General features: G+C 41.0%; 1 protein-coding gene across 1 annotated transcript in view; it reads left to right on the top strand.

Annotated features, from left to right (window-relative positions):
• LOC117517395 (rho GTPase-activating protein 42-like) overlaps positions 1-27,798 on the top strand; it is a 74,579-nt gene that overhangs the window by 20,783 nt on the left and 25,998 nt on the right. The window contains 14 exon segments of the mRNA XM_034178399.1: positions 6,833-6,904; positions 12,530-12,631; positions 12,806-12,916; positions 13,966-14,070; positions 18,919-19,048; positions 19,196-19,296; positions 21,667-21,776; positions 21,871-21,949; positions 22,059-22,098; positions 22,222-22,284; positions 22,404-22,478; positions 22,564-22,648; positions 22,719-22,777; positions 22,925-23,030. Coding sequence (XP_034034290.1) covers positions 6,833-6,904; positions 12,530-12,631; positions 12,806-12,916; positions 13,966-14,070; positions 18,919-19,048; positions 19,196-19,296; positions 21,667-21,776; positions 21,871-21,949; positions 22,059-22,098; positions 22,222-22,284; positions 22,404-22,478; positions 22,564-22,648; positions 22,719-22,777; positions 22,925-23,030 — 1,238 coding nt within the window.

The raw sequence follows: 27,798 nt of genomic DNA, 5'->3' as shown, positions 1-27,798 counted from the left end.
GAGATGTCGCCTGGTACGGTGGAGCTGGAGCCAGGCCTGGGGTTGGGGCTCGCGCACAAGCCTGGTGGTCGGGCCTTAGCCCACGGGGCCCGGCCGGGCCTAACCCAAAAGTGCGACGTGGGCACGCCCTCCTGTGGGTTCACCACCTGCAGAGGAGGCCATGGGGATCGGGTGCAGAGAAGACTGGGTGGCGGTCGAGTGCGGGTGGCCCGGCAGCCCGGTCCGCGCTCACAGCCTCTGGCTGTGGGGACGTGGAATATCACCTCACTGGGGGGGAAGGAGCCTGAGCTTGCGAGGTAGGTTGAGAGGCACCGACTAGAGATAGTCAGGCTCATCTCCATGCTTGGGCTCTGGTACCCAACTCCTGGAGAGGGGCTAGGCGCCCCACTTTTCTGTCGTTGGCCACAGGGAGAGGCGGCGGGCTGGGGTAGCATTGCTTATTGCTCCCCAGCTCGGTCGCCATGTGTTGGAGTTCACCCGGCATGCAAAAGTCGCATCAAAATTCTCCTGCGAATGTGAGCTTGCGAGATTACTCCAGTCAACAACAGAACAAAGAAAAATTACTCCTGTTGTCAAAACGTCTGCATCTTGGAAAATAAAAGCTTTAATATTAAAAGAAAAGGTGAAAATCATTCGATTGAATGAGAAAGGAGAAGGTTCCTGAAAGTTAGCTGTTGATTTCAGTGTTGGTAAATCACAGATCAACAACATTCATACAAACGCTGAAGATGCATTACAGGAAGAAACTCTTGTGTCATGTACTGTGTGTAATGCATGACGTTTCCAAGGTATCAGATGTTGTCAGGCAAGTTAAAGATTTTATGTGTTTAACTGTTTTGTGGACTGATCTTGTTTTGATTTTACATCATTTTAGTGACCTTAAAGGATACAATTCTTGTGCCGTGATGTTTTGAACTTAGACTGAATGGAAGACATGGTTTGTGTATGACTGTAGTCAATAAATCTGTGATGTTTTTCCACATACTTCATGCTTGTAGCAATACGTCATCAAGTACTGTACACATGCTGCATTTTGTCTCCCCCTCAACAAAGGCCACCCCTCTGATGTGGCCACTTTTAGTTTGCAGTACAGGTGGCCTTAATAGAGGGGGACCACTGCACTGCAGTTTGAGGTGGAGGCAAACAATGTGTGATGAGGAGCAGGTAAGCTTGAGTAGGTGGCAGCAAAGTGTAAACTAGGTCAGCCACGCCCAGCCCAGCACACAGACACTGATCAAGAGAGACGGAACACAGGGGGATACAGGGCAGAACCTAACAACAATCAGTTGGCATTTGTCACTTGATGAACGTTCTTGGGGCATGGCAAGCTCATGGTTGCTTGCTGTTACTCTGCACAATGTTTAATTTAGGGAATAACCCTGTTGTGTCTGATGATTTGCGGATGTTCATGTTGGATTTTATGGTTAAAAATTGAGTTTTACTGGCGACGCGTTTGCAACTGTAATCCAGCATGAATGTCCACAAATCATGAGACACAACAGGCTTATTCCCATCCTAATCCAATTCCATCATTTGCACAGTTTATTTTTCTATAAGTAATTCGGTCGGCAGATCATTGTGAAAGGGTGTGGTCGGCTCGTCAAAGCTTACCGTAGCAACAGCATCTTCATGCTAAACTGGAAATTCTGTGAGCAGACCCACAGATTTCTCCATCTCATCAGCTGCATTGAGTTAAATCCACGGTAAATCCATCAATCAATTCAGTTAAATCCATGCATTTCGGCATCATTTGACAGCGCCATTGTAGACACCTGCACAGCAACACGGTCAGGGCGAGGAGTTAGACATCAAATGTGAAACGGTCAAATATTTTGCCACCGTCTACTCGATATTTTACGATCTGAAATCTCGCAGGATTGACCAATCAGATTTGCAGAAAAAAAATGTAATTGCATTAGAATATAGATTATAAAGGACAAAGGACGGGAAACTGGACATGGTCACTATGAGCTTTTACTTTAACAACCCCAAAATTTGATTGATTTGTTTCAGCACAACGTGTGTGATGGTGATGTCTTATAAATCACCTCAGAGGTATTATCTGATGACAGAAACAGGGTATTTAGATTTAAAAGTGTTTATTTCTCACTAATCTTTACTAAGTATAAGAGAAACATGCTAAACATTAGATTAATACAGAAATACAGCTGCCTGGGAACGTATTCTGCCATCTTGAATTATTATGTTCAAGCAACCAACCAACGTACCCCACTCTGTTGTCATGCTGTCGTCATGCTGTTGTTACTTTGCTTTCAGAAATTCATGGGCTGGAGGTCTGATAGGAAGCCTGGCAGGTGCTGCTGAGCGTGGTATTGCCACATTGCGCAACACCCAATCTCACGACATTTCAAGTAAATTAATCTATGGTTTGTAATATTATCACAAAAAGCGCCACATTTTCGTGACAGCAGCAAGAATTCATTTTGTGATGGAAGCACAAAATGTGGGGTGGCGCTAGGAGTCTGTGGGGCTATGGTTAGGGCTAGGGGAAGGGTTAGGCTTAGAAATAGTAAAATTAAAAACCGTGTCACAAAAATGTGACTTATTTTGTGACGGTAGCATGAAAAAAGCGCGAGACTGGGCTATAAAAAACACTCTGTTCCAGCATGTACCAAAGTATTGAGCGGTAAGGACATTAATGGCTTGTCATTCGTTAATGACCCAACTCTTGCAAACCATTATAGAGTATGAATGTCCATGTAAAGTACTGCTAACTTCCAGAAAACACTCTAGTAAGTGATAATAATTACTCTTTATTTCCTGTTTAAATCAAGGGTGCACGTTAACCCTATCAAGTCACTTATATATAGAGTAAACACAACTGCAAGGACAGATCATTGCATGCCTAAACTTAATTGCCCCATCACACTTAGTATGAATGAGCACGAGCCAAGCTGATGCAAGCGGAATGTAAAAAAAACACAATTCATGCCACATCTGGGAGGGAATAATAACTGCAGAGGACAGCCATCCGAATACCCAGACTGTGCTCCGACCTGCCCTGACTGATTTGTGCACATACCGTGCGCACAAGCCTTCGAACGCAGTACAAACATAGGTAGAACACATTAGGATTACTCATAGAACACATTAGGATTACTCATACAGCTGTCGGAATGCAGTGAGAATATGACAAATGCATTAAATTGCTGCACGAGTGAGGTCCGATTGCGGGTGGAGGAAATATATTCCAGCAGCATTCGAGGTGCGCTGGTGTTGTGTTCAGGCACAGTCGTAACATTCGGTCAGGATCTGAAATGGTAGATCATTTCGAACGCGATCAGAATGCTTCAAATGCCATTTTCATGCCGTACGAATATTTAGATTGCAGTGAGATTGCAGTCAGACTGCACTCCGACCGCAGTTCAATATTTTTCCACCTCAACTGTGCCTCAACTGTTTTGCACATGTGCAAAACATTTGGGGCGGCCACAGGAAATTGCCCGACGGTTTAGACTGCTCTCAGAATGCTGTCCGATGTCCTCGAATGCACCTCGCCACTTCCGGAATGGGGGCCGAACTTTCATTCGGAAGGCATTCGGCCTCATTTGGCCTCTAGTGTCATGAAGCCCAATTTTACTGAGCAAATATTATACTTGAATTTTCTTTTTTAAGGGCTCCTGGTGTATGGCTTCTTATAATACAGAAATTATGTTTTATGGCAGTCGCCTTACAATTTAATAGGTCAACCGTGATGGCATTGTAAAATGACACTGTATGTGTGTTATTGTTCAGTCCGATCCCTGTTGAGGGCCACAGACTTGGATATATGTCAACTTGAGGACTGGTCTGGTTTTTTTTTTTTTTCTGTTTTTTTCTTTCTTTCCCTACCAACCGGCACCCACGAGCTGGTATACAAAAATAGGGCTGTTGACAAGCAGAGTTCCTTCTTCTATTGCTGCTTCTGTTGTGGTAGACAATAAGTGCTGTGCTGCATGCTGCTGATAACTCGGTTTCCTGAGTGTGTTTCACAATTCAGATGTTTTGATGTCACAACGGGGGCAGCTTCACAGAAGGTACAGAGTTTTACTGTTACTGTGAAAAGAACAAATTATTAAATTTAACTGCACATAATTGACAATTTTCCTATCTGAATCTTTGGTAATAATTGCAGGAGAGTGTCTGTTCATGTGGGCTTCTGCCCCTGTCCACACATTGAATAGTATCTCAGTCCCTTGTTCTCAAGTGGGGGCAAGGTGTAGTGTGAGATCGATAGATGGATTGGGGCTGCATCTGATGTTTTGCAAATGCTATATTAGACCATCATGGTGAAGAAAGAGCTGAGCCAGAAGCTGAGGCTCTTGCTTTAGAGTAGAGACTCTGCTTCTTACACTGAAAAGATCCAGTTGAGGTGGTTTGGGCATCTGATGAGGATGCCCCCTGGTCATCTCCCAGGGGATGTCTTCCAGGTATGTCCAACTGGGAGAAGCCCCTGAGGAAGACCAGGACACAATGGAATGATTATTTTTCCCATCTGGTTTAATGACACCTCGGAATCACCCAGGAACAGTTAGAGGTCTTGGCCAAGGATAAGGAAGTGTTGGCAGAGCTGTCACACGCACACCCGGACCTGTGTAAGTGGCAGAAAATGCATGATGTGATATAATTATATGACAGGCGCAAATTAATATGAAGTATTGTTAGACAAGATGAACAGATTTTCAAGTTGTTGTAGTTCTTATGAATGATTCAGGATTTTGTGTGTTTGTTTGTTTGTTTGTTTGGGCATTTCAATTGGTTTTGTTAATTGGGGCTGCTTTGAACGTAATTCCAAGGCTGCTGTTGGTTTTCAGTTTGCCCTTTTTTTTTTTACCTGCCTTTTCGGTCCCCACACCACTTCTTCCATCAGTTCTGCTTGTGGTTGGGTTCCTTGAAGTAGAAGGTTTTTCCTCCTGATCTCAATTAGGATTGCCACCATTGATCACATTCATCCCCTTCCAGATGTTTTTGGTTTTGGAAACAGATGGCATAGTACTCTCCATTTATGGTTTGGCCCTTTGGATGGTAGTCTATGACCATGATGCCAAAAGAATTCCAGACAACTGAGGCCATCACCTTCCTCTTAAACCACCTTGGCCTTCTTTGGAGGGAGTGAGGATGTGGGTTTCCATTGCATGGGTATTCTCTTTGATTCTGGCTCAAAGCGATGCATTTGCCTCTCATCTTTGCTGACGAAACTTAAAATTATCTTTGCTGTGTCTGCACCAAATGCTCCAACCTCTTTAAAATGATGAGCATGTTGCATGTTTGATCAGTGGCCAGAAGTCACAGCACCCGCTGAGTACAAACTGAACATTCCAAGTTCTGTATGCAGAAGGCTTTCAACTCTCTCAATGGATAATCTAAAAGGATTACCTATGTGCTTCATAGTCATTTGTCATGTGTTGACTGCAGTCAGCGTATTTCACTGTGGTTGCAGTTTCCAGCTGTCAAGATCTTGCTTCATTCTCTAAATTCATTCTCAAGCATCATCCTCTAATGTAGCAACTCGTTAGACAAGAATGCTCTCAGGAATTAAAACCTCATGCAGGTTGACAAGTTTTTCCATTTTGATGAATATTCACTATACTGACAACTTCTAGTGTTTTGTCAAAATATTAAGATGATCATATCTTTGGGGGGAAGCAATAGATTTAGTGGTCAAAACTATTTAAATTAATTCATGTTAATTTCAACTGATGTTGCATTATGTTTCCATGATCAAAACAAACACATTTATTAATAAAGCAGTCTGAAATAAAGAATTCAAAGTGCTAAGTTTAAAACACATGAACATGCAAGAAATTAAAACACACAAATTAAGCAAAAGAGTGGACAAGCAAACAAGAAAGTGAAAAAAAAATTGAACAGGTGGTGGAGGTGTTAGCATTCATATCTCACTGCTAGAAAGTCCGTGCTTCAAGGCCACCCACTGGCTGCTTACCAAGTCAAGAGGCGTGGCCACAAGAAGTAATACTATTTAAAAAATACTATACTAGAAAGGAGATAGGGCCCTATCTTGATGATCTACAGTGCACTGTGCATACGGCCAATACATTTGGTGTGTGTCCAGCTCTACTTTGCTGTTTACATGACAGGTAATTGAGTGCAATCTATGGCACATCACTTAATTATTCATTAGTGTGTTTAGGGCATAACATATAATAAACCAGTCACAATTATACTTGTCATTGCCTTGACATTGTCACAGCTTTGAAGTTTTTTTTTTTAAACACATTCAGGAAGCTTTGTTGGTAGCAGTTGCTTTACCCCTTTTCACTTTGACTGGAGCAACAATAACTAGCAGAACTGTTTACCTCAGCTGTCTGTTGATTTTCGCTATTTTGACAGGTTGAAAGTGTACTTTTTGAATATTTTAAGCCAAGCAGCCCACCAGAAAAAAACTGGGAGCTGCTGGGTCTGTACAATGGCAAGGTGTTTTATAGGTTAGTGTAGTGTTCTTCCACTATTACTGCCATTAAATATTAAGGAAAAAAAACTGTCCTGAAGAATTCCCTTCTGTGTTTCGTACCTTCATGTATCACCAGAATTAAGTAGAAGGGTCAAGAATTTAGTTTGTGTAAAATGAAACGGTCAGAAAAGATGAGCATTTGCAGAGTGATCAGTTCCAACTAAATGTCTGTTAGTCACAGGCACTTTAAGGCTAATTTAAGTCATTTTTATTTATATAGTCCCAATTCACATAAGACAGTCTTAAGGCATATTACATCTGGTGTGGTGACTTGTTTATAATAAGAGAACTTGGCTTCACCAAAGAAACATTGCGTGAAAAGCAAGTGTTACTCTTGTGTTTGTGTTTTATCTTTCTCAGATTCAAAATGCCGATGATGTGTTGATCTCACCACTGGAGAGGTTCCGTAAGGAACAAATTGGAGCTGTTAAGGTATACCTATGTTGTAACTGTGGAAAGGTAACTTTCTGTTTTCGACTCAGGGTGCTCATATGCCTGAGGCCGCAGCAAATATGTGTTCTCAGTAAATGAGTAGATTTGTTATCATAAATAAACTCAGTCACTTAAATTTTATATTAACCTTTTCTCACAAAAGCACCATTCAAGCATTCAGTGACACTATGATGTGGTTTATCTCACTGTAAGTGTGGCTAATTAAAAAAATCTTTGGTCATTAGTAATCGTACACTGTTGCTGAAGATAGGACAGATCAACCCTCTCTGGTCGGGTCTCAGTTAGATCTAATTTGTTGAATAAACGATGGATCACAATCCATTGTCAGTAGCAAGGTCATGGGAACGGACACTGGAGACCAAGACACAGACATAAAGAGGGTTCAACTCAGTGAGGCTATATAAACACAAAATGACTCTGGTTTCTGGTTTCAGCAGCTGTCTCAAGCCTTTTATAATTCATTTTTCTATTTTTTCTCCTCCCAGACAGGAGACACAGACTCAGTAGTGTCATGTGGTAGCAAGACTTAAATATATGCATGGTTGAAACTAATTCCAAAATTGAGATTGTATTTATATTGTGATCTGGTGACACTGGGGGGATATTGATCCAGAGTAAATAGAAAATAGGAGAAAAAGAGATCTAATAAAAGGAAATAAAATGTTATTTGATACAGTTTTTACCAGATTATTTGCTGGAGAGGCCATTGTCATTTTTGTTAACATTCCAGTCTCATCTAGTCTGATCTTCTGGCAGCCGTTGTGACAAACCCAGCCCAGTCTCACGTTTTTTTTTCATGCTCCCGTCACGAAAATATTAAAATTTTCGTGACACGTTTTTTTTTAACTCACTATTACTAACTCTACTCATACCCCCAACCCTAACCTTGACCATAACCTAACCCTACTCCTTCCCCAAACCCTAACCATAACCACCCCAACCCCCCTGTGCAGTCATCACGGAATGTATTAGAATGAATTTGTGCTGCCGTGACGAAAATGAGGCACTTTTCGTGACAATATCACGAACCAATAGATTAATGTATATTTCGTGCTGTCGAATCACGACTTGCCGTGAGACTGGGTTGGACAAACCCACTATCTGCAGAAAATGTGACAAACATATCTTCATCCTAATGTCATTCACCTGGAAGAAGCAAGAACTAGTTTTAAGCCATTTGGAATGCTGCAGCTGTTAAGCAAAAGAGCTGTACATGCATGCTTTCCTCTCCAATTTGGCAAAATGTTTTTATGTAAGTTAACAATGGAATCATGCATGTCAGTTTATCAAAGTTAAAAGTCCAAAACCTCCCAAATTGTTCTCACTTATAACAGGTCATATACACAGAAGTGGTGTATGCGATTTTTGTGGAATAACCCGAGAGCAAATTCAGTTACATGTTTCTAAGTTTACATTTATCACCGTGTATGCCAATGTTAGTGCAGGATATTGTAGTTGCTTGTGTGTGTGTGTGTGTGTGTGTGTGTGTGTGTGTGTGTGTGTGTGTGTGTGTGTGTGTGTGTGTGTGTGTGTGTGTGTGTGTGTGTGTGTGTGTGTGTGTGTGTGTGTGTGTGTGTGTGTGTCTGCCCGTTTTCAGAATTACTATGAAAGAGATGTATATTCTGTTTCCAGATGGCTAATTTTTGGCAGATTGGCCAATTGTCATAATTCAGTAAAAAAAAACACATTTTAGGGGAGGTGATGGTCTAGTGGTTAAGGTGTTGGCCTTGAGTCCAGAAGATCATGGGCTCATATCCCTGCCTGACTGGAAAATCACTAAGGGCCCTTGGCAAGGCCTTTAATCCCCTATTGCTCCCAGTGTGTAGTGAGCGCCTTGTATGGCAGCACCCTGACATCGGGATGAATGTGAGGCATAATTGTAAAGTGCTTTGAGCGCCTGATGCAGATGGAAAAGCGCTATATAAATGCAGTCCATTTAAAGGATATTTCTGCAACATACACATTCACAGAGTTTTCCCAAAGCCACTCCTTTGATATCTTGGCTGTGTTCATTGTCATGCTGAAAGATGAACCGTCGCCCCAGTCTGAGATCAGGAGCGCTCTGGAGCAGGTTTTTATGCAGGATGTCTCTGTACATTGCTGCATTCATCTTTCCCTCAATCCTGACTAGTCTCCCAGTTCCTGCTGTTGAAAAACATCCCCACAGCTTGATGCTACCACCACCATGCTTCACTGTAGGGATGGTGCCTGGTTTCCTCCAAACGTGACGCTTGGTAGAGTTCAATCTTTGTCTCAGCAGACCACAGAATTTTGTTTCTCATAGTCTGAGAGTTCTTTTGGCAAACTCCAGGCAGGCTGCCTTGTGCCTTTTACTAAGGAGTAGCTTCCATCTGGTCGCTCTATCATACAGACTTGATTGGTGGATTGCTGCAGAGATGGTTGTCCTTCTGGAAGGTTCTCCTCTCTCAACAGAGAATGCTGGTGCTCTGACAGAGTGATCATCAGGTTCTTGGTCACCTCCCTGACTGAGGCCCTTCTCCCTGATCATTCAGTTTAGACGTGCATCCAGCTCTAGGAAGAGTCCTGGTGGATCTGAACCTCTTCCATTTACAAATGATGGAGGCCACTGTGGTCACTGGGAACTTCAAAGCAGCAGAAATGTTTCTGTACCCTTCTCCAGATTTGTGCCTTGAGACAATCCTGTCTCAGAGGTCTATAGACAGTTTTTTTTACTTCATGTTTGGTTTGTGCTCAGACATGCACTGTCAACTGTGGGACCTTATACAACCCCAATTCCAATGAAGTTGGGACGTTGTGTAAAATGTAAATAAAAACAGAATACATTGATTTGCAAAATCTCTTCAACCTATATTCAATTGAAGACACCACAGAGACAAGATATTTAATGTTCAAACTGATAAACTTTATTGTTTTTGTGCAAATATTTGCTCATTTTGAAATGGATGCCTGCAACACATTTCAGAAAAGTTGGGACGGGGCAACAAAAGACTGGGAAAGTTGATGAGTGCTCAGAGAACACCTGTTTGGAAACAAGTGAGTGTCATGATTGGGTATAAAAGGAGCAACCCCAAAAGTCTCAGCTGTTCACAAGCAAAGATGGGTAGAGGATCACCACTTTGTGAACAACTGCCTGAAAAAACAGACCAACAGTTTAAGAACAATTTTTCTCAACGTTCAGTTGCAAGGAATTTAGGGATTCCATCATCTACAGTCCATAATATAATCAGAAGATTCAGAGAATCTGGAGAACTTTCTACACATAAGCAGCAAGGCCGAAAACCAACATTGAATGCCTGTGACCTTTGATCCCTCAGGCGGCACTGCATTAAAAGCTGACATCATTGTGTAAAGGATCTTACCACGTGGGCTCAGGAACACTTCAGAAAACCATTGTCAGTTAACACAGTTTGTCAGTACATCTACAAGTGCAAGTTAAAACTCTACCATGCAAGGCGAAAGCCATACATCAACAACATCCAGAAACGCTGCCACCTTCCCTGGGCCCGAGCTTATTTGAAATGGCCAGACGCAAAGTAGAAAAGTGTGCTGTGGTCTGATCACTCCACATTTCAAATTGTTTTTGGAAATCATGGATGTCGTGTCCTCCGGACAAAAGAGGAAAAAGACCATCCAGATTGTTACCAGCGCAAACTTCAAAAGCCAGCATCTGTGATGGTATGGGGGTGTGTTAGTGCCCATGGCATGGGCAACTTACACATCTGTGATGGCATCATCAATGCTGAAAGGTACATCCAGGTTTTGGAGCAACACATGGCGCCATCCAAGCAACCTCTTTTTCAGGGACGTCCTTGCTTTTTTCAGCAAGACAATGCCAAGCCACATTCTGCATGTGTTACAACAGCGTGGCTTCGTAGTAAAAGAGTGCGGGTACTAGACTGGCCTACCTGCACTCCAGACCTATTGCCCATTGAAAATGTGTGGTGCATTATGAAGTGCAAAATACGACAATGGAGACTCCAGACTGTTGAACAATTGAAGTCGTACATCAAGCAAAAATGGGAAAGAATTCCACCTACAAAGCTTCAACAATTAGTGTCCTCAGTTCCCAAACGCTTATTGAGTGTTGTTTGAAGGAAAGGTGATGTAATACAGTGGTAAACATACCACTGTCCCAGCTTTTTTGAAACATGTTGCAGGCATCCATTTCAAAATGAGCAAATATTTGCACAAAAACAGTAAAGTTTATCAGTTTGAACATTAAATATCTTGTCTTTCTCGTGTATTCAATTGAATATAGGTTGAAGATGATTTGCAAATCATTGTAATCTGTTTTTATTTACATTTTACACAACGTCCCAACTTCATTGGAATTGGGGTTGTATGTAGACAGGTGTATGCCTTTCCAAATCATGTCCAGTCAACTGAATTTACCCCCAAGTGGACTCCAATTAAGCTGTAGAAATATCTCACGGACGATCACTGGAAATAGGATGCACCTGAGTTCAATTTTTAGCTTAATGGCAAAGGCTGTGAATACTTATTTACATGTGATTTTTTTTTTTTTTTTTTTTAAATCAATCAGAATCAAATTTACAAGGAATACAAGGAATTTGATCTGGTATTATTGGTGCATAAACAATAAGAAAAGAAACACAATTCTATAAGAAGTAAAAAGAGTCAAATAGACAAAATTATATTCACTGATAAATAAATAAGTAGAGATGTACAAAAATTTGCAAAAATAATGCCATTATGGGGTATTGTGTCTAGACACACACACAAAAAATTGATCAATTTTGAAAGAAGGCTCAAACATAAAATGTCTTCAGAAAATACAGTGAATCATTTATAATTAAGTTATATGAGTAATGATATGATGATGGGCAGCATAACAGCTTAGTGGTTAGCACTGTTACCTCACAGCATGAAGGTCCTCAGGTCGCTTCCCGTCTGGTCCTTTCTGTGTGAAGCATGTTCTCCCTGTGTTTGCGTGGGTTCCCTCCGCTTCCAAAGATATGTTAGGTGAATTGGACCCACCTACGTGTGTGCGTGTGTGTGTGTGTGAGTGAGTGTGAATGTGAATGAGTTTGTCTGTCTATATGTGGCCCTACGATAGAGTGTTAGTGTAGGATAGGATAGCAGTCATAGCATTAGACTGCTATCCTATAACTACTGAGTTATCCCCCTTAATTGGAGTAGGTGGGTTTAGGTAATGAATAAATCAATGATAAGATGGTTTTACAAAGACATTATGAAGTGATGTCATAATTTTTTTTTTTTAAGGATGTTGTCTGTTATTCAGTACGGCCGCTATGGATGCCACTTGATTTCCTTTTCTGTGCAATAGCTAAGTTTTGTTTCCAAAATACAATGATGCACAAAATCTCAACTCAGCCTCCTTTTAAGTTTCAAAAAAGACTTCTTCAAGGTATAAAATAATTTTGAGAGATATAATAAATGAAAAATAAAATGACACTGAAGTGAGAATCTCACTTTTGTCTCTTGAGTTGCAGAAAAGCTAAATTTGTGCAGTAAAATTTTTCCCTAGAAATGTTTGAATGCAACATACGAGTAATATGGCAGACATGAAACTATGAAATGTAGAAAACTTCAGTTTGTCTTAATTGATTCCTGTCTGCCTTATATCCATGTCAACCTCAGGAGGGAAAAAAACAGTTTGATAAGGAGACAGAGAGATACTACTCTGTTCTGGAGAAACACCTCAGCATGTCTTCTAAAAAGAAGGAATCACACCTACAGGAGGTAAAATGTCCAAATCCTGAAATTCCACAACAGGTTCATCTTACACGATTGATAAGCAAGCATCCTGTGTGTGTGTGTGTGTGTGTGTGTGTGTGTGTGTGTGTGTGTGTGTGTGTGTGTGTGTGTGTGTGTGTGTGTGTGTGTGTGTGTGTGTGTGTGTTGTTTTGGATCCAGGCTGATTCGCAGATGAGTAAAGACAGGCAAGTGTTTTACGATGCATCACTCCAGTATGTCTTCAAGATCCAGGAAGTGCAGGAGAGGAAGAAGTTTGAATTTGTGGAGCCGGTGAGTTGAATTCAGGCCATTTCTGAATTCAGGGGCCGCATCCTTCTAAGGCTGGGTTCTTCGACCTCCTGCATCAGATTAGGTTGCCTCATTTCTTAAGGCTCCTTGAAATGCAGCATTCTTTCCCCTGAAAACGAAGGCTACAACAGGTATATACACTTCACAGCCCCAACAAAGCCAAGCGTCATTGCCCAATTTGTTTTTATTTTCAAGACAAACTGGTTGGTAAATTTAAAAGTCCAAAAGGACAGTTTTGGGCTCCATATTTACAATTATAAAACAGTAATGCTTATAAGTAAATATAGATGTCTTGACAAATGAACACAAAACTATGGGTTACACACACTACGCTAGATTGTCACATGCAGCTGTCAAGATTGTCAGACTGCTTCATTTCAGAATATGGTTCGGCCTCCGCAATATCACAAGGCCAGATCTTTGCAGTATACAGTCTTTGAAGGATGTGGCCACTGAACTGAGACACAGCCATCATGTTGGTTTATATATGCCACTACAATGTAATTTAAACTTGTGTTTTCACACTTGGTTATGCATGCCCCATTTATCATACACTTTCTCTTATGTGGAGTAATTATTAAATGAATCCAGATTTCTTTGGCTACATAATCAAAAAGCAAGAATTGATCGTCACCATCAGTAAAGACAAATAAAGCTGAAGGTCTGTTTTGTGCTGCATATAATCATAGATGTAAACATAAGTTGGAGCAATGAGTGATGTGTATAGGATAGCATCCGATAATCATAGTTTCTGTCTAGTGATAAAAACATTTTAATGATAGTTATCTGTAAAGGCCACTTCCTGTTACTCCAACAGCACTTCCTGCATCGTGAACTTTTCCGCCTGAAAACAGACAAAACTCTTTGCTGTAAAGTAAACAAGTGCAGTAGTCCAAACAAGAGGCAGAGTTCACAGGTTTCTCTCATGTAGAACCTATTGTGATTGACTGAGCAGATGACTGACATTCATTCTGTTGTACTCTTGCCATTAGTTAACGTTTTTCCTGTGGATATATCTCTCTGCTCTTCAGCTATTAGCCTTCCTGCAGGGGTTATTCACATTCTACCACGAAGGCTATGAGCTGGCCAATGAGTTTGAACCTTACAAGCAGCAGCTTCAGTTCAACCTGCAAAACGTAAGTGTCTGCTATAACATACTCAAAAAAAAAAAACTCGAGAAAATAATAATTTAAATACATTTAGATTTTGAGCTGGCTGACCAACCTCTAGACATTTCATTAATGTATTTAAATTTTCTTGCAACTGACACAACCTTCCTTCTTATTTTATTGATAATCTTTGTATGTACAGAATCGCTGAATTATTGGTTAAACACTGAATTATGGGTAAAATAGATTATTTCATCAAAATATTCAACATTAATTCAACATTACATTTTAATGATCCAGTTAATCCTAAAATCTCTTTTTGCTTTTGGGGAGGTGATGGTCTAGTGGTTAAGCAAATCCCAGCCTGACCGGAAAATTACTAAGGGCCCTTGGGCAAGGTCCTTAATCCCCAAGTTGCTCCCGGTGTGTAGTGTGTACCTTGTATGGCAGCACCCTTACATCGGCGTGAATGTGAGGCATTACTGTAAAGCGCTTTGAGCATCTGATGCACATGGAAAAAAAGAAAAATAAATGCAGTCCATTTGCTTTTGATTCAGTTAGATCTGATTCATTTCAGTTAAATTTGTCATGCCCAAAAATTCATTGCAATTCAAGAAATCTATTTACCCATAGAGACCAGTTATTTGTTCAGCAGTAGTACAAATACAACACAGTAGACAACACAGCATGCTCCAAGCACAGCACTAAAATCATAGACTGTAAGATAAAATGTTACAAGTACAACCCCAATTCCAATGAAGTTGGGACGTTGTGTAAAATGTAAATAAAAACAGAATACAATGATTTGCAAATCCTCTTCAACATATATTCAATTGAATACACCACAAAGACAAGATATTTAATGTTCAAACTGATAAACGTTATTGTTTTTGTGCAAACATTTGCTCATGTTGAAATGGATGCCTGCAACACATTTAAAAAAAGTTGACTGGGAAAGTTGATGAATGCTCAAAGAACAGCTTATTGGAAAAAGGTGAGTGTCGTGATTGGGTATAAAAGGAACAACCTTAAAAGGCTCAGCCGTTCATAAGCAGGGTGAGGTTCATAAGGGTGAGGATCACCACTTTGTGAACTGCGTGAAAAAAATAGTCCAACAGTTTAAGAACAATGTTTCTCAACGTTCAGTTGCAAGGAATTTAGGGATTCCATCATCTACAGTCCATAATATAATCAGAGGATTCAGAGAATCTGGAGAACTTTCTACACATAAGCAGCAAGGCCGAAAACCAACATTGAATGCCTGTGACCTTTGATCCCTTAGGTGGCACTGCATTTAAAGCTGACTTCTTTGTGTAAAGGATCTTACCACGTGGGCTCAGGAACACTTCAGAAAACCACTGTCAGTTAACACAGTTCGTCACTACATCTACAAGTGCAAGTTAAAACTCTACCATGCAAGGTGAAAGCCATACATCAACAACATCCAGAAACACTGCTGCCTTCTCTGGGCCCGAGCTCATTTGAAATGGCCAGACGCAAAGTGGAAAAGTGTGCTGTGGTCTGATGAGTCCACATTTCAAATTATTTTTGGAAATCATGGATGTGGAAGGAAAAAGACCATCCAGATTGTTGCCAGCGCAAAGTTCAAGAGCCAGCATATGTGATGGTATGGGGGTGTGTTAGTGCCCATGGCATGGGCAACTTACACATCTGTGATGGCACCATCAATGCTGAAATGTACATCCAGGTTTTGGAGCAACACATGCTGCCATCCAAGCAATGTCTTTTTCAGGGACGTCCCTGCTTATTGCAGCAAGACAATGCCAAGCCACATTCTGCACATGTTGCAACAGCGTGTCCATAGTAAGAGAGTGCGGGTACTAGACTGGCCTGCCTGCAGTCCAGATCTGTCGCCAATTGAAAATGTGTGTGCATTATGAAGTGCAAAATGCTACAACAGAGACCCCGGACTGTTGAACAACTGAAGTCGTACATCAAGCAAGAATGAGAAATAATTCCACCTCCAAAGCGTCAACAATTAGTGTCCTCAGTTCCCAAACATGTCAGACAAAAGCAACAAAAGAGGAAAGTAAGTCACAGAACAAATGTTACGCAATTAGGAAATAATCATACCTAAAATACAGATGTGAGAGAAACAGAATAAACAAATGAAAAAGCAGAAACAGAACAACAGAAAATTAAAGGCTGGATCTAAACTAGAGGAGAACTCAACATGTGGCCAGAGTGTACAGAAAAACCCAAGGGACTAATGTGCTCAAAACAGAGTGACTGAATAACCAGAAAATAAACGACAAAGCCTAAACTAGAACAGAACTCAATAAGTGGCTGAAGTGTAACAGACCCTCAAAACCTAATGTGATAACACAGAATGACTAAAATACCGCGGTTTCACCGTTTCATGGTATTATGTATAGCTTTAAAATGTGCTTTAATAGCATTATGGCTATTTGCATATGAAGCGCGTGTGATTCAGGCACACTAATTGACGCGATGTCTACCGCTACGAGCACTTTACCACTGATAACTTTAGAGAAAATACCAAAATAATAGTCACTATTTTAGACATGTAGCATCCGCCCCGTGGGAAACATGACTTATTTGCTTAGGGAGAAACGTGGCTGGAATAAGGTCTGGAACTCCGGATGCTCAATATTGGCCCAGCTTCATCAACAAAGTGCTTGGAATTTGTATTTGTCCTTCTTGACATGTTTGTGGGAGAAATTTGGTCGACCACAAGCACGACTCGAGTGCACTGCTTGTACTTATCAGTGGTTTCAAAGATGGGATAAAGTTTACTCCTTCCATATAATCCTTTGCGGGTATCTTAAATCGCTCCGTGTCCAACACAGGCCATAGCTACGGTGCTTTGTTGCCACCGTTTTTGCCTTGAAGGGCTATTTTGCAGAAAATAAAACAACAAAAGCTGACTTGGTCCTTTTAGACAAAGGGAAAAGTTCAGTGCAGGCTTCGCCTCCTTCAGTCATGATGCAGAGCTAGCTAACGTTAGCTGCCTGTTTGTAAACAGAGATAGAGGTGCGTGCCAGGGGGAAGGGCGGCAGCAGCTGCCTCCGCTCTGCCTGTCAAGAATTCTCATAACCCGCTCATACCGTAGGAACAGTATAACGGAAAATTTTAGTGGTTTTGATACCGTGAGTTTTTCATACCGTGGTATACCGTGAAACTGGTTATCGGCCCATGTCTACTAGGTAGTAATTCATTTTAATCAGCTCAAAATGGTTCAAATTCAGTAAGGTTCATTTTCCTTTCAGATAATGCCATATCTTAAAAGCCCCGGTGAGACCCAGGACACATTGGAGGGACTACGTCTCCCGGCTGGCTTGGGAACGCCTTGGGGTTCCCCCGGGGGGCTGGGGGAGGTGTGTGTGGATCGGGAGGTCTGGGCTGCTTTGCTTGAGCTGCCGCCCCCGCGACCCGACTCCGGATAAAGCAGAAGAAGACGGATGGATGGATTCATACACTCTCAAATAATGTTTTTAACATTACATGTTGTAGAAGATAGTAGTAGAAGTTTCAGTTTGAGTATTTATTTCTGTCTAACTAAAATGTGGTGTTATTGTCTCTAAAACCAGGATCTCACAGTTAAATTATCGTGAGGCTGCTTTCTTAGTGATTAAGTGAGAAAATGGAGCTTTGTTTGTTTGTTATTTGTTTGTTTGTTTTTTGCTTGTTATGTCTTTTGTGTGGTGTGTGTGTGTGTGGGGGGGAGTGGGGGGGGGTTGGGGGGGGGGGGGGGGGGGGGGGAGATCAGGAAAGTAAAAATCGATCCGCCCTGCCTTCACTGCTCGCAGGCGTCATTTTTGAGCATCACCAGTGATTCACCGATTATCTAGCTTGTTTCTGCTTTAAAACTGCACTCCAGTCATCACCCTATCTCAGAGACAGATATCTGAAGCTTTTGTACAACAATCCTTTCCACATATATTCAGCATTATTCCATAATAAAAGATGGTGGAACCGATTGGAGCTCACAGGAGCTGCTGCTGCACCTACGTCAATATGCGTCAATAACGACTCCACACTGTTATCGCCTCGTTTCTGCTGCAAACAGCCTTGTTTCTGCTTAAAACTGACTTGACTTTAGAATGATTTAAGAGGTTTTATCTTGTCATCTGATAATTAATAATCTCATGAATCCATTTGATCGCTTTAGGTGTAGAGTCAGTCTCAGACGAGCTGCTGTGGTCACAAATGACACGTGCAGTAAAGGCAGGGCGGACCAATTTTTTTGGGGGGGGTTCGGTCTGCGACAAAGAAGTCTGGTGTAGAACTTGTGCCAAATCAAAGTACATCCACTATGGTGACCCAGTCCCAGAGGAAAACGGAGCATCTGGGGAAAAAAATTAAAAAGAAATTCAGTACAGGTGCAGCGTACTATCTTTGATAAATGAAAGTTGAATTTTTATCTGCTGATTTTGGAAGGTTTTGAAAATATCCATTGATAAGACATAACATAAAAGGCATGAACATGAATCAGTGTGTGTCCCTTGTGATATTTTTGTTTGTTAGTTAGTTTATTTTGTTTGTTTTTAACAGATTTCATAAACATGTTAGTTGGGGTGTTGTCTGGGCCTTTTTTCCTTGTCTATACCCTTGCTATGATTTGTTTATGATTGTTGCATTTGCCTTTTGTTTAAATGCTGAACCTACAATATAGTGCTCAGTTTTGATAACGATTATATCCTATGCAAAGTGTGACCTATATACAAAAGTGATTTGTACAGAAGCTGCAAAAATGGACTACGTATCTACCCAGCTCATCCTTTAGCTTTTATAAAAACTGATCACACAAATGATAAATTACAAATTTCCACTTTACCACTGACTGCATTTTTGAACACGCACCACAATCAGCTGTGTGTATGTCTTGTAAAGGCTCGCAACAACTTTGAAAGTACACGTGCAGAGGTTGAGAGGTTGATGAAGAGGATACGTTCTGCTGAAGAGGACTTCAAAGCCCCCAGCAGTTTTACTATGGAGGGATATCTGTATATACAAGAGAAACGTTAGTGACACTCAAATTGTACTTTCTCTTGTCTCAATCCCACTTCTCCCACTTCTTCTTTCTATCAGTTATGTGGTAACTATAAAAGGAAGTTAAACACTCTTATACGAATGTGCATGTGTGAAAATAATTATCTGAGGGTTTTAGGTCCACTGGGCAGTGTGTGGACCAGATACTACTGCACATACGAAAAAAGCTCCAAGATGTTCACCATGAGCAACACTGATGCCAGACCAGCCAACAGACAGGTGACTACAAAAACATGCAATAACTTCACCGTATATATGTAATATAATTATGTCACACTTCACTTTAAAGTTATATGGTATTGCCTAAAATTTATGTAACAGTATAATTTGAAGCACAAATGGTAACGGTATGTACGTATATCACAGTATATTAATTTTTCTTAAAATTTCCAAATAATTGCTCCTGAACTAATAAAGCTGTAATTACTACAACATATGTCACATAGTGTATATGTATTTAAGAATATTTATTTATTTATATTAATTTATTTTAAATAGAAAAAAATTACAGTGACTTCAATCTTCGAAAAACACTTTCAGGAACTATAACAAAAATCAAGCTGCACAGAGTGAAAACATAATGTGATCTGATTTGCTGAGCTACCTTTTTTCTTCCCATCTCTGTTTCATGATTTATCTGATATATGCGGTGGAGGCATTTTTTTTGCATTCCTCACTCCACAACTTGCTTGGATTTGAGGTGACAGAAAAGATTGCCACCACTATGACCCAACAGTTTGCACATTGTTTTCTGCTCATTGTTTGACCTCTTAAATCTGAACCAGGGCCATACAACAAACGGTACACGGGGTTTTTGTCTTTTTTTAGAAACGTCTCTTCATTGTGCATGTCACCTTTTTCTTTGTTTTTTTTTTAACATTGCAAAACAAAGTAGCATAAGCTTTTGCATTTTCCAGAAAATTTGTTTGTGCAGGCTGATAACATCAAAGTCTGCTCTACTGCTTAGTGTGGTATAAATAAAATCCATACCTTAGGAAAAATTCCAGCCAACTCTCACAGTTTCTTTTTTTGTGATACTGTTACAGAATACATCACAAACGTTTTCGTGACATGGTTAAGCTTCTGTGACTATTTTTAGCCATAATGCTAACCCATCCATAACCATACCCCCGGGTGTCACCCCAAATTTTGTGATACCATATTTCGTGATGGTATCACAAACTAACAGATTTTTTGTGACACCATCACAAAGTTGGTGTGAGATCAGGTTGAAAACTTCATACCATTCAGACTGATTCCTACTTTACCTTTTTAGTTTCAACCTTAGTATTGTAGTTGGGAAAAGGAATGTTTTAAAATGTTTGTTTACTGGTGGATTGATGCTGTAATTGCCAAGTGCTTTTATTATTACCTCCGCCACAAAGTTGTGTGAGATTATGTTTTCACCCCGTTTGTTTGTTTGTTTGTTTGTTTGTTTTTGAACAGCCTGGAGCCCACAAATTTCATATATCGTTATGAAATTTTTAATGAAGTTTCATATTCTGAGTGATTAAATTTTCAAGGTCATAGGTCAAAGATTAAAGTCAGGAAAAATCTTGGAACACTTGAAAAATCTCTATCTTTAACATTGCACAAATTTTCAAAAATTCATAACTTTGTTAAAAAAGATCAAATTTCTTTCATAATTGAGAGCATTATGTTGGATGGTATCCTTATCGACCTGAAAACAGTTCAAATCCAGATCTGATCTTGATTAGAGATTTGTGGCCATTTCAATTTAAAATTGAAACCCCATTTAATTTATATTTTACATTATATCTTAATCAAACATGCCCCAATCATTCTCATATTTGAAGTGAGGTGCAGACTGACACTTACTATCACCTGACAAATTTGAGCTGCAGCTGATCCGGATTGTGGATTTTGTGGACATTTGAATTTAATATTGAAAAGCCCATTTAGTGTACATTTTGCATTATATCTCTATCAAAAGTGTCTTAATCATGCTCATTTGTGACAGATCCAAACTGGCACTCTCAGTGAACAGACTAAGTTTGATCCGCATCTAATCCATATTGCAGATTTAGCAAATAATTGATTTTAACACTGAAAAGCCCTTTTGATCTATATTTTGTATTATATTTTAGCTTATGAAATGCTGCTTCTAACAGGACTTTAACCTTGAAAACTTTTTCCAACGTAAAAATTTGTGGAATTGGAAAGTAGTGTTGGTGGAGGTGGTGCTCTAGTTATTGTCATTATTGTTTGGCTTTTTTTATGATCCACAAACACAGCTTGTGAGCACAAAACTGTTAAGCAGCTAATGTTAAACTCTTGAATGTTGAAAGGTTTTCATAACAGTTAAAAAACCTTTAACGAAATGATGCCACTCTGAAAGCAACTATGACAAAATTGTCTGCCAGTAATCTTATTTTAGTAGAAACCAGTGTTTGCTGAAGAATGAACATATAAAACATCTACAAGTTGCATCAAAAGTCCAGTTGCTTTCTAGATTTTGCCTGGGAGGCTCAGAATCTTCATTACTAACAATGTTTCTCTTCCTTTGAGAAATGTTTTACCGTTTCACTGATGCCACAGAAAATGTTCAAACTTTGTGTCTGCTAACAGAATGGAGTGGTGAATGGTGCTCCAGAGATGTTCAGGCTGCGTTCGTGTGTCAGACGGAAGACAGAATCCATCGACAAACGTTTCTGCTTTGACATTGAGGTGGTAGAGAGGTGAGAGAGAAGATCTATGAGAGCTTGATGTACATTTGGGCAAATAGATTGACTGTGGCTATTGTTGGATTGAACGAATCCTTTTACTTGACAGGCACGGTGTTGTCACCCTGCAAGCACTCTCTGAGGCCAACAGGCGCCTGTGGATGGAGGCCATGGATGGGAAAGAACCTGTATGAATACATCCTCGTAGCTACTTTAAAATATCATCAGGAACACAGGCTGGAATTCATAGTGCTTCAGATGGAGCCATTTCTAATTTATTTTTTTATTTTCCTACAGATTTATACTCTGCCATCTTTGCTCAGCAAAAAGGAAGAGAGTAAGAATTCCTAGGTTTTTCAATGCTTCATGACTTTCATAGATGATTGGTTCGATTCAAAAATGTGTATAGTGTCATAAATGTTACTTTACAGCAAGGTTTGTTTGTTTGTTTGTTTTGCAGCATTTCTCAATGAAACAGGCTTCAACTTTGTTAAAAAGTGCATAGAGATAGTGGAAAGCAGAGGTATTCCTCCTTGTTAAAATGTTCCTAACTATATGAAAGTAGTTCTCACAAGTATATTTATCTTGCAGTGATGGTTTATTCAGAAAGTATGTCTAAATGTGTCTTGTGCGGTAATGTAGGCATCAACACCCTGGGCCTGTATAGGACTGGAGGCGTAAACTCCAAAGTGCAGCGGTTGATGACAAGTGTGTTTGGTAAGAAACACACTGCCGTCCTCTATATAGGGTTATTTTCTGCAAGAAAAAAGATTACAACAGCTTATTTTATGGTTCCTTCCAGCTTCCACGGCTCCTTCTGAAGTGCAGCTGGATGCAGATGCTTGGGACAACAAGACGATCACCAGTGGCCTAAAAAATTATTTCAGGTACAGACAGTTCAGTTCCTGAATTTTTGTTCCTGAAAGAGAAACTTTATGTTTTCCATTGTGCTTGCAGGTGTTTAGCGGAGCCACTGTTGACCTACAGACTACATAAAGAATTCATCAAGGCTGCCAGTAAGATCACTGATGTGACTCTATATAAATAGACAAATCCAGTCTGTGTTTAATAGCCAGAAATTATGTAGCATGTCATAGAAACAAGCACGTCTCACCTGTCTGTTAATACTGATTCAGTCTTCCTGCTTCATGCTTGTTTCCCAGAGTCCGATGACCAGAAGTATCGAGTGAGAGCAATTCATGCACTTGTTCACAAGCTACCAGAGAAAAACAGAGCAATGTTGGATTTATTAACTCATCACCTTCTCAAGTATGTACTGTCTATGGTGTACTTGTATTTATCAGTGCTTTAAAGTATGTGCCTTTGACTATTCTTCTTTTTCTTTTGGCTGCTCCCGTTAGGGGCGCCACAGCAGACCAATTGTTTCCATCTCACCCTGTCCTCTGTAGCTTCCTCTGTCACACCAACCACCTGCATGTCCTCCCTCAGCACATCCATAAACCTGCTCTTTGGCCTCCCTCTTCTCCTCCTGCCTGGTGGCTCCATCCTCAGCATCCTTCTCCCTATATACCCTGGGTTCTTCCTCTGCACATGTCCAAACCATCTCAATCTTGCCTCTCTGACTTTGTCTCCAAATCCTCCCACCTGAGCTGTCCCTCTGATATGTTTATTCCTAATCCTGTCCATCCTCGTCACTCCCAAAGAGAATCTCAACTTCTTCAGCTCTGCCACCTCCAGCTCTGCCTCCTGTCTTTTTGTTAGTGCCACCGTCTCTAAGCCGTACAACATAGCTCGTCTCACTACTGTCTTGGAAACTTTCCCCTTCGCTCTTGCTGATATTTTTCGGTCACAAATCACTCCTGCCCCCTTTCTCCGCCCACTCCATCCTGCCTGCACTTTCTTCTTCATCTCTCTACCACACTCTCCATTACTTTGGCCAGCTGACCCAAAGTATTTAAACTCCTACTTTCATCACTTCTAGTCCTTGTAACCTCACTATTTCACCAGGCTCCCTCTCATTCAAACACAAGTACTCAGTCTTGCTCCTACTGACTTTCATTCCCCGTCTCTCCAAAGCATATCTCCACCACTCCAGGCTATACTCAACCTGCTCTCGACTCTCACTACAAATCACAATGTCATCTGCAAACATCATAGTCCATGGAGACTCCTTTCTGATCTCATCTATCAACCTGTTCATCACCACTGCGAACAAGAAAGGACTCAGAGCTGGTCCTTGGTGTAATCCCACCTCCACCTTGAATGAGTCTGTCATTCGTACTGCACATCTCACCTCTGTCACACTATTCTTATACATGTCCTGCACTACCCTAACATACTTCTCTGCCACACCAGAGACTTCCTCATACAATACCATACAATTGTGGTGGAGGGTGGACTTTTTTCTGGTTCCGGAGCACAGCGGTGTTCTGCTGTATCTGTTAGCTGTTTGAACTGAGCTGTTTGAGTTCTTTGAATTAACAGTCTTTTTCAAGACTTTTTTACTTTTTTTTACTTTTTCACCGTGCTCCAACGCCTAAAGAAGACCTCTAACGGTCGAGCATCGCGACGGAGCTCTTTTATCAGCTAACCTTCATCAGCGTTGGCAAGCTAACTAGCTTGCTAACGCTTTCGTTTTTATTTTTATTTTATTTTTAGCACTGTTGTCGTGCTGCTCCACAGCCTGCCTAGTGGATTTTATTTTATTTTAGCACTGTTGTCGTGCGTTACCTGTGCTGCTCCACAGCCTGTCCAGTGGATTTTATTTTATTTTTTAGCACTGTTGTCGTGTGTTACCTGTGCTGCTCCACAGCCTGTTCAGTGGATTTTATTTTATTTTTTAGCACTGTTGTCGTGTGTACCTGTGCTGCTCCACAGCCTGTTCAGTGGATTTTTATTTTATTTTTGGCGCTGTTGTCGGTGCGTTGCCTGTGCTGCTCCACAGCCTGTCCAGTGGATTTTATTTTATTTTTTACCACTGTTGTCGTGTGTTACCTGTGCTGCTCCACAGCCTGTCCAGTGGATTTTTATTTATTTTGTAGCACTGTTGTCGTGCGTTACCTGTGCTGCTCCACAGCCTGTTCAGTGGATTTTTATTTTATTTTTTAGCACTGTTGTCGTGTGCGTTACCTGTGCTGTTCCACAGCCTGTCCAGTGGATTTTTATTTTATTTTTACCACTTGTTGTGGTGTGTTACCTGTGCTGCTGCACAGCCTGTCAGTGGATTTTTGTTTTGTTTTTTGGACACTGTTGTCGTGTGTTACCTGTGCTGCTCCACAGCCTGTCTAGTGGATTTTTATTTTATTTTTTACCACTGTTGTCGTGTGTTACCTGTGCTGCTCCGCAGCCTGTCCAGTGGATTTTTATTTTATTATTATTATTATTTTTTTTATTTTTTTTTAGCACTGTTGTCGTGCGTTACCTGTGCTGCTCCACAGCCTGTCCAGTGGATTTTTATTTTTTTTTTTACCACTGTTGTCGTGCGTACCTGTGCTGCTCACAGCCTGTCCAGTGGATTTTGATTTTGATTTTATTTTTTGGGCGCTGTTGTCGTGCGTTACCTGTGCTGCTCCACAGCCTGTCCAGTGGATTTTATTTAGCGCTGTTGTCGTGCGTTACCTGTGCTGCTCCACAGCCTGTCTAGTGGATTTTTATTTGTTTTAGCACTTGTGTCGTGCGTTGCCTGTGCTGCTCCACAGCCTGTCCGTGGATTTTTATTTTTATTTTATTTTATTTTTTAGCACTGTTGTTGTGCGTTACCTGTGCTGCTCCACAGCCTGTCCAGTGGATTTTTATTTTGTTTAGCACTGTTGTTGTGCGTTACCTGTGCTGCTCCACAGCCTGTCTAGTGATTTTTATTTTGTTTTAGCACTGTTGTCGTGCATTACCTGTGCTGCTCACAGCCTGTCTAGTGGATTTTTATTTTGTTTTAGCACTGTTGTTTGTGCGTTCCTGTGCTGCTCCACAGCCTGTCTAGTGGATTTTTTATTTGTTTTAGCACTGTTGTTGTGCGTTACCTGTGCTGCTCCACAGCCTGTCTAGTGGATTTCTATTTGTTTTAGCACTGTTGTCGTGCGTTACCTGTGCTGCTCCACAGCCTGTCTAGTGGATTTTTTTTTGTTTTAGCACTGTTGTCGTGCGTTGCCTGTGCTGCTCCACAGCCTGTCCAGAGAATTTTTATTTTTATTATTTATTTTTTAGCACTGTGTTGTGCGTTACCTGTGCTGCTCCACAGCCTGTCCAGTGGATGTTTATTTTTATTTATTTATTTTTTAGCACTGTTGTTGTGCGTTACCTGTTGATGCTCCACAGCCCTGTCTAGTGGATTTTTATTTTATTTTAGCACTGTTGTCGTGCGTTACCTGTGCTGCTCCACAGCCTGTCTAGTGGATTTTTATTTTGTTTTAGCACTGTTGTCGTGCGTGCCTGTGCTGCTCCACAGCCTGTTCCAGTGGATTTTGATTTTTATTTTATTTTTTTTTGGCACTGTTGTCGTGTGTTACCTGTGCTGCTCCACAGCCTGTCTAGTGGATTTTTATTTTATTTTTTACCACTGTTGTCGTGTCGTTACCTGTGCTGCTCCGCAGCCTGTCCAGTGGATTTTTATTTTATTTTTTTATTTTTTTATTTTTTATTTTTTATTTTTTATTTTTTTTTTTTAGCACTGTTGTCGTGTGTTACCTGTGCTGCTCCACAGCCTGTCCAGTGGATTTTATTTTATTTTTAGCACTGTTGTCGTGCGTTACTGTGCTGCTCCACAGCCTGTCCAGTGGATTTTTATTTTATTTTTTACCACTGTTGTCGTGCGTTACCTGTGCTGCTCCACAGCCTGTCCAGTGGATTTTGATTTTTATTTATTTTTTTGGGCGCTGTTGTCGTGCGTTACCTGTGCTGCTCCACAGCCTGTCCAGTGGATTTTTATTTAGCGCTGTTGTCCGTGCGTTACCTGTGCTGCTCCACAGCCTGTCTAGTGGATTTTATTTGTTTTAGCACTGTTGTCGTGCGTTGCCTGTGCTGCTCCACAGCCTGTCCAGTGGATTTTTATTTTATTATTTTATTTTTTAGCACTGTTGTTGTGCGTTACCTGTGCTGCTCCACAGCCTGTCCAGTGGATTTTTATTTTGTTTTAGCACTGTTGTTGTGCGTTACCTGTGCTGCTCCACAGCCTGTCTAGTGGATTTTTATTTGTTTTAGCACTGTTGTCGTGCGTTACCTGTGCTGCTCCACAGCCTGTCTAGTGGATTTTTATTTTGTTTTAGCACTGTTGTTGTGCGTTACCTGTGCTGCTCCACAGCCTGTCTAGTGGATTTTTATTTTGTTTTAGCACTGTTGTTGTGCGTTACCTGTGCTGCTCCACAGCCTGTCTAGTGGATTTCTATTTGTTTTAGCACTGTTGTCGTGCGTTACCTGTGCTGCTCCACAGCCTGTCTAGTGGATTTTTATTTTGTTTTAGCACTGTTGTCGTGCGTTGCCTGTGCTGCTCCACAGCCTGTCCAGTGGATTTTATTTTTATTTATTTTATTTTTTAGCACTGTTGTTGTGCGTTACCTGTGCTGCTCCACAGCCTGTCCAGTGGATTTTTATTTTTATTTTATTTTATTTTTTAGCACTGTTGTTGTGCGTTACCTGTGCTGCTCCACAGCCTGTCTAGTGGATTTTTATTTTATTTTAGCACTGTTGTCGTGCATTACCTGTGCTGCTCCACAGCCTGTCTAGTGTCGGATTCCCTGTTTGGGAATCCGCTAGCTTAGCGTAGCTACTAGCTCTTAGCCGTTTTAGCATGGCGGCTTCTCCTGTCTCTCCCGTACTTTTCTGCTCTGGGTGTGAAATGTTTAGTTATTCCTCGGCCTCTTTTAGCAGTAACGGTACATGTAATAAGTGCAGCTTATTCGTAGCTTTGGAGGCCAGGCTGGGCGAATTGGAGGCTCGGCTCCGCACCGTGGAAAATTCTACAGCTAGCCAGGCCCCTGTAGTCGGTGCGGACCAAGGTAGCTTAGCCGCCGTTAGTTCCCCCCTGGCAGACCCCGTGCAGTCGGGAAGGCAGGCTGACTGGGTGACTGTGAGGAGGAAGCGTAGC

The sequence above is a fragment of the Thalassophryne amazonica genome, chromosome 9, assembly GCF_902500255.1.
Source record: "Thalassophryne amazonica chromosome 9, fThaAma1.1, whole genome shotgun sequence".
Lineage (NCBI taxonomy): Eukaryota > Metazoa > Chordata > Actinopteri > Batrachoidiformes > Batrachoididae > Thalassophryne > Thalassophryne amazonica.
This window is presented reverse-complemented; position numbering and strand designations above follow the sequence as displayed.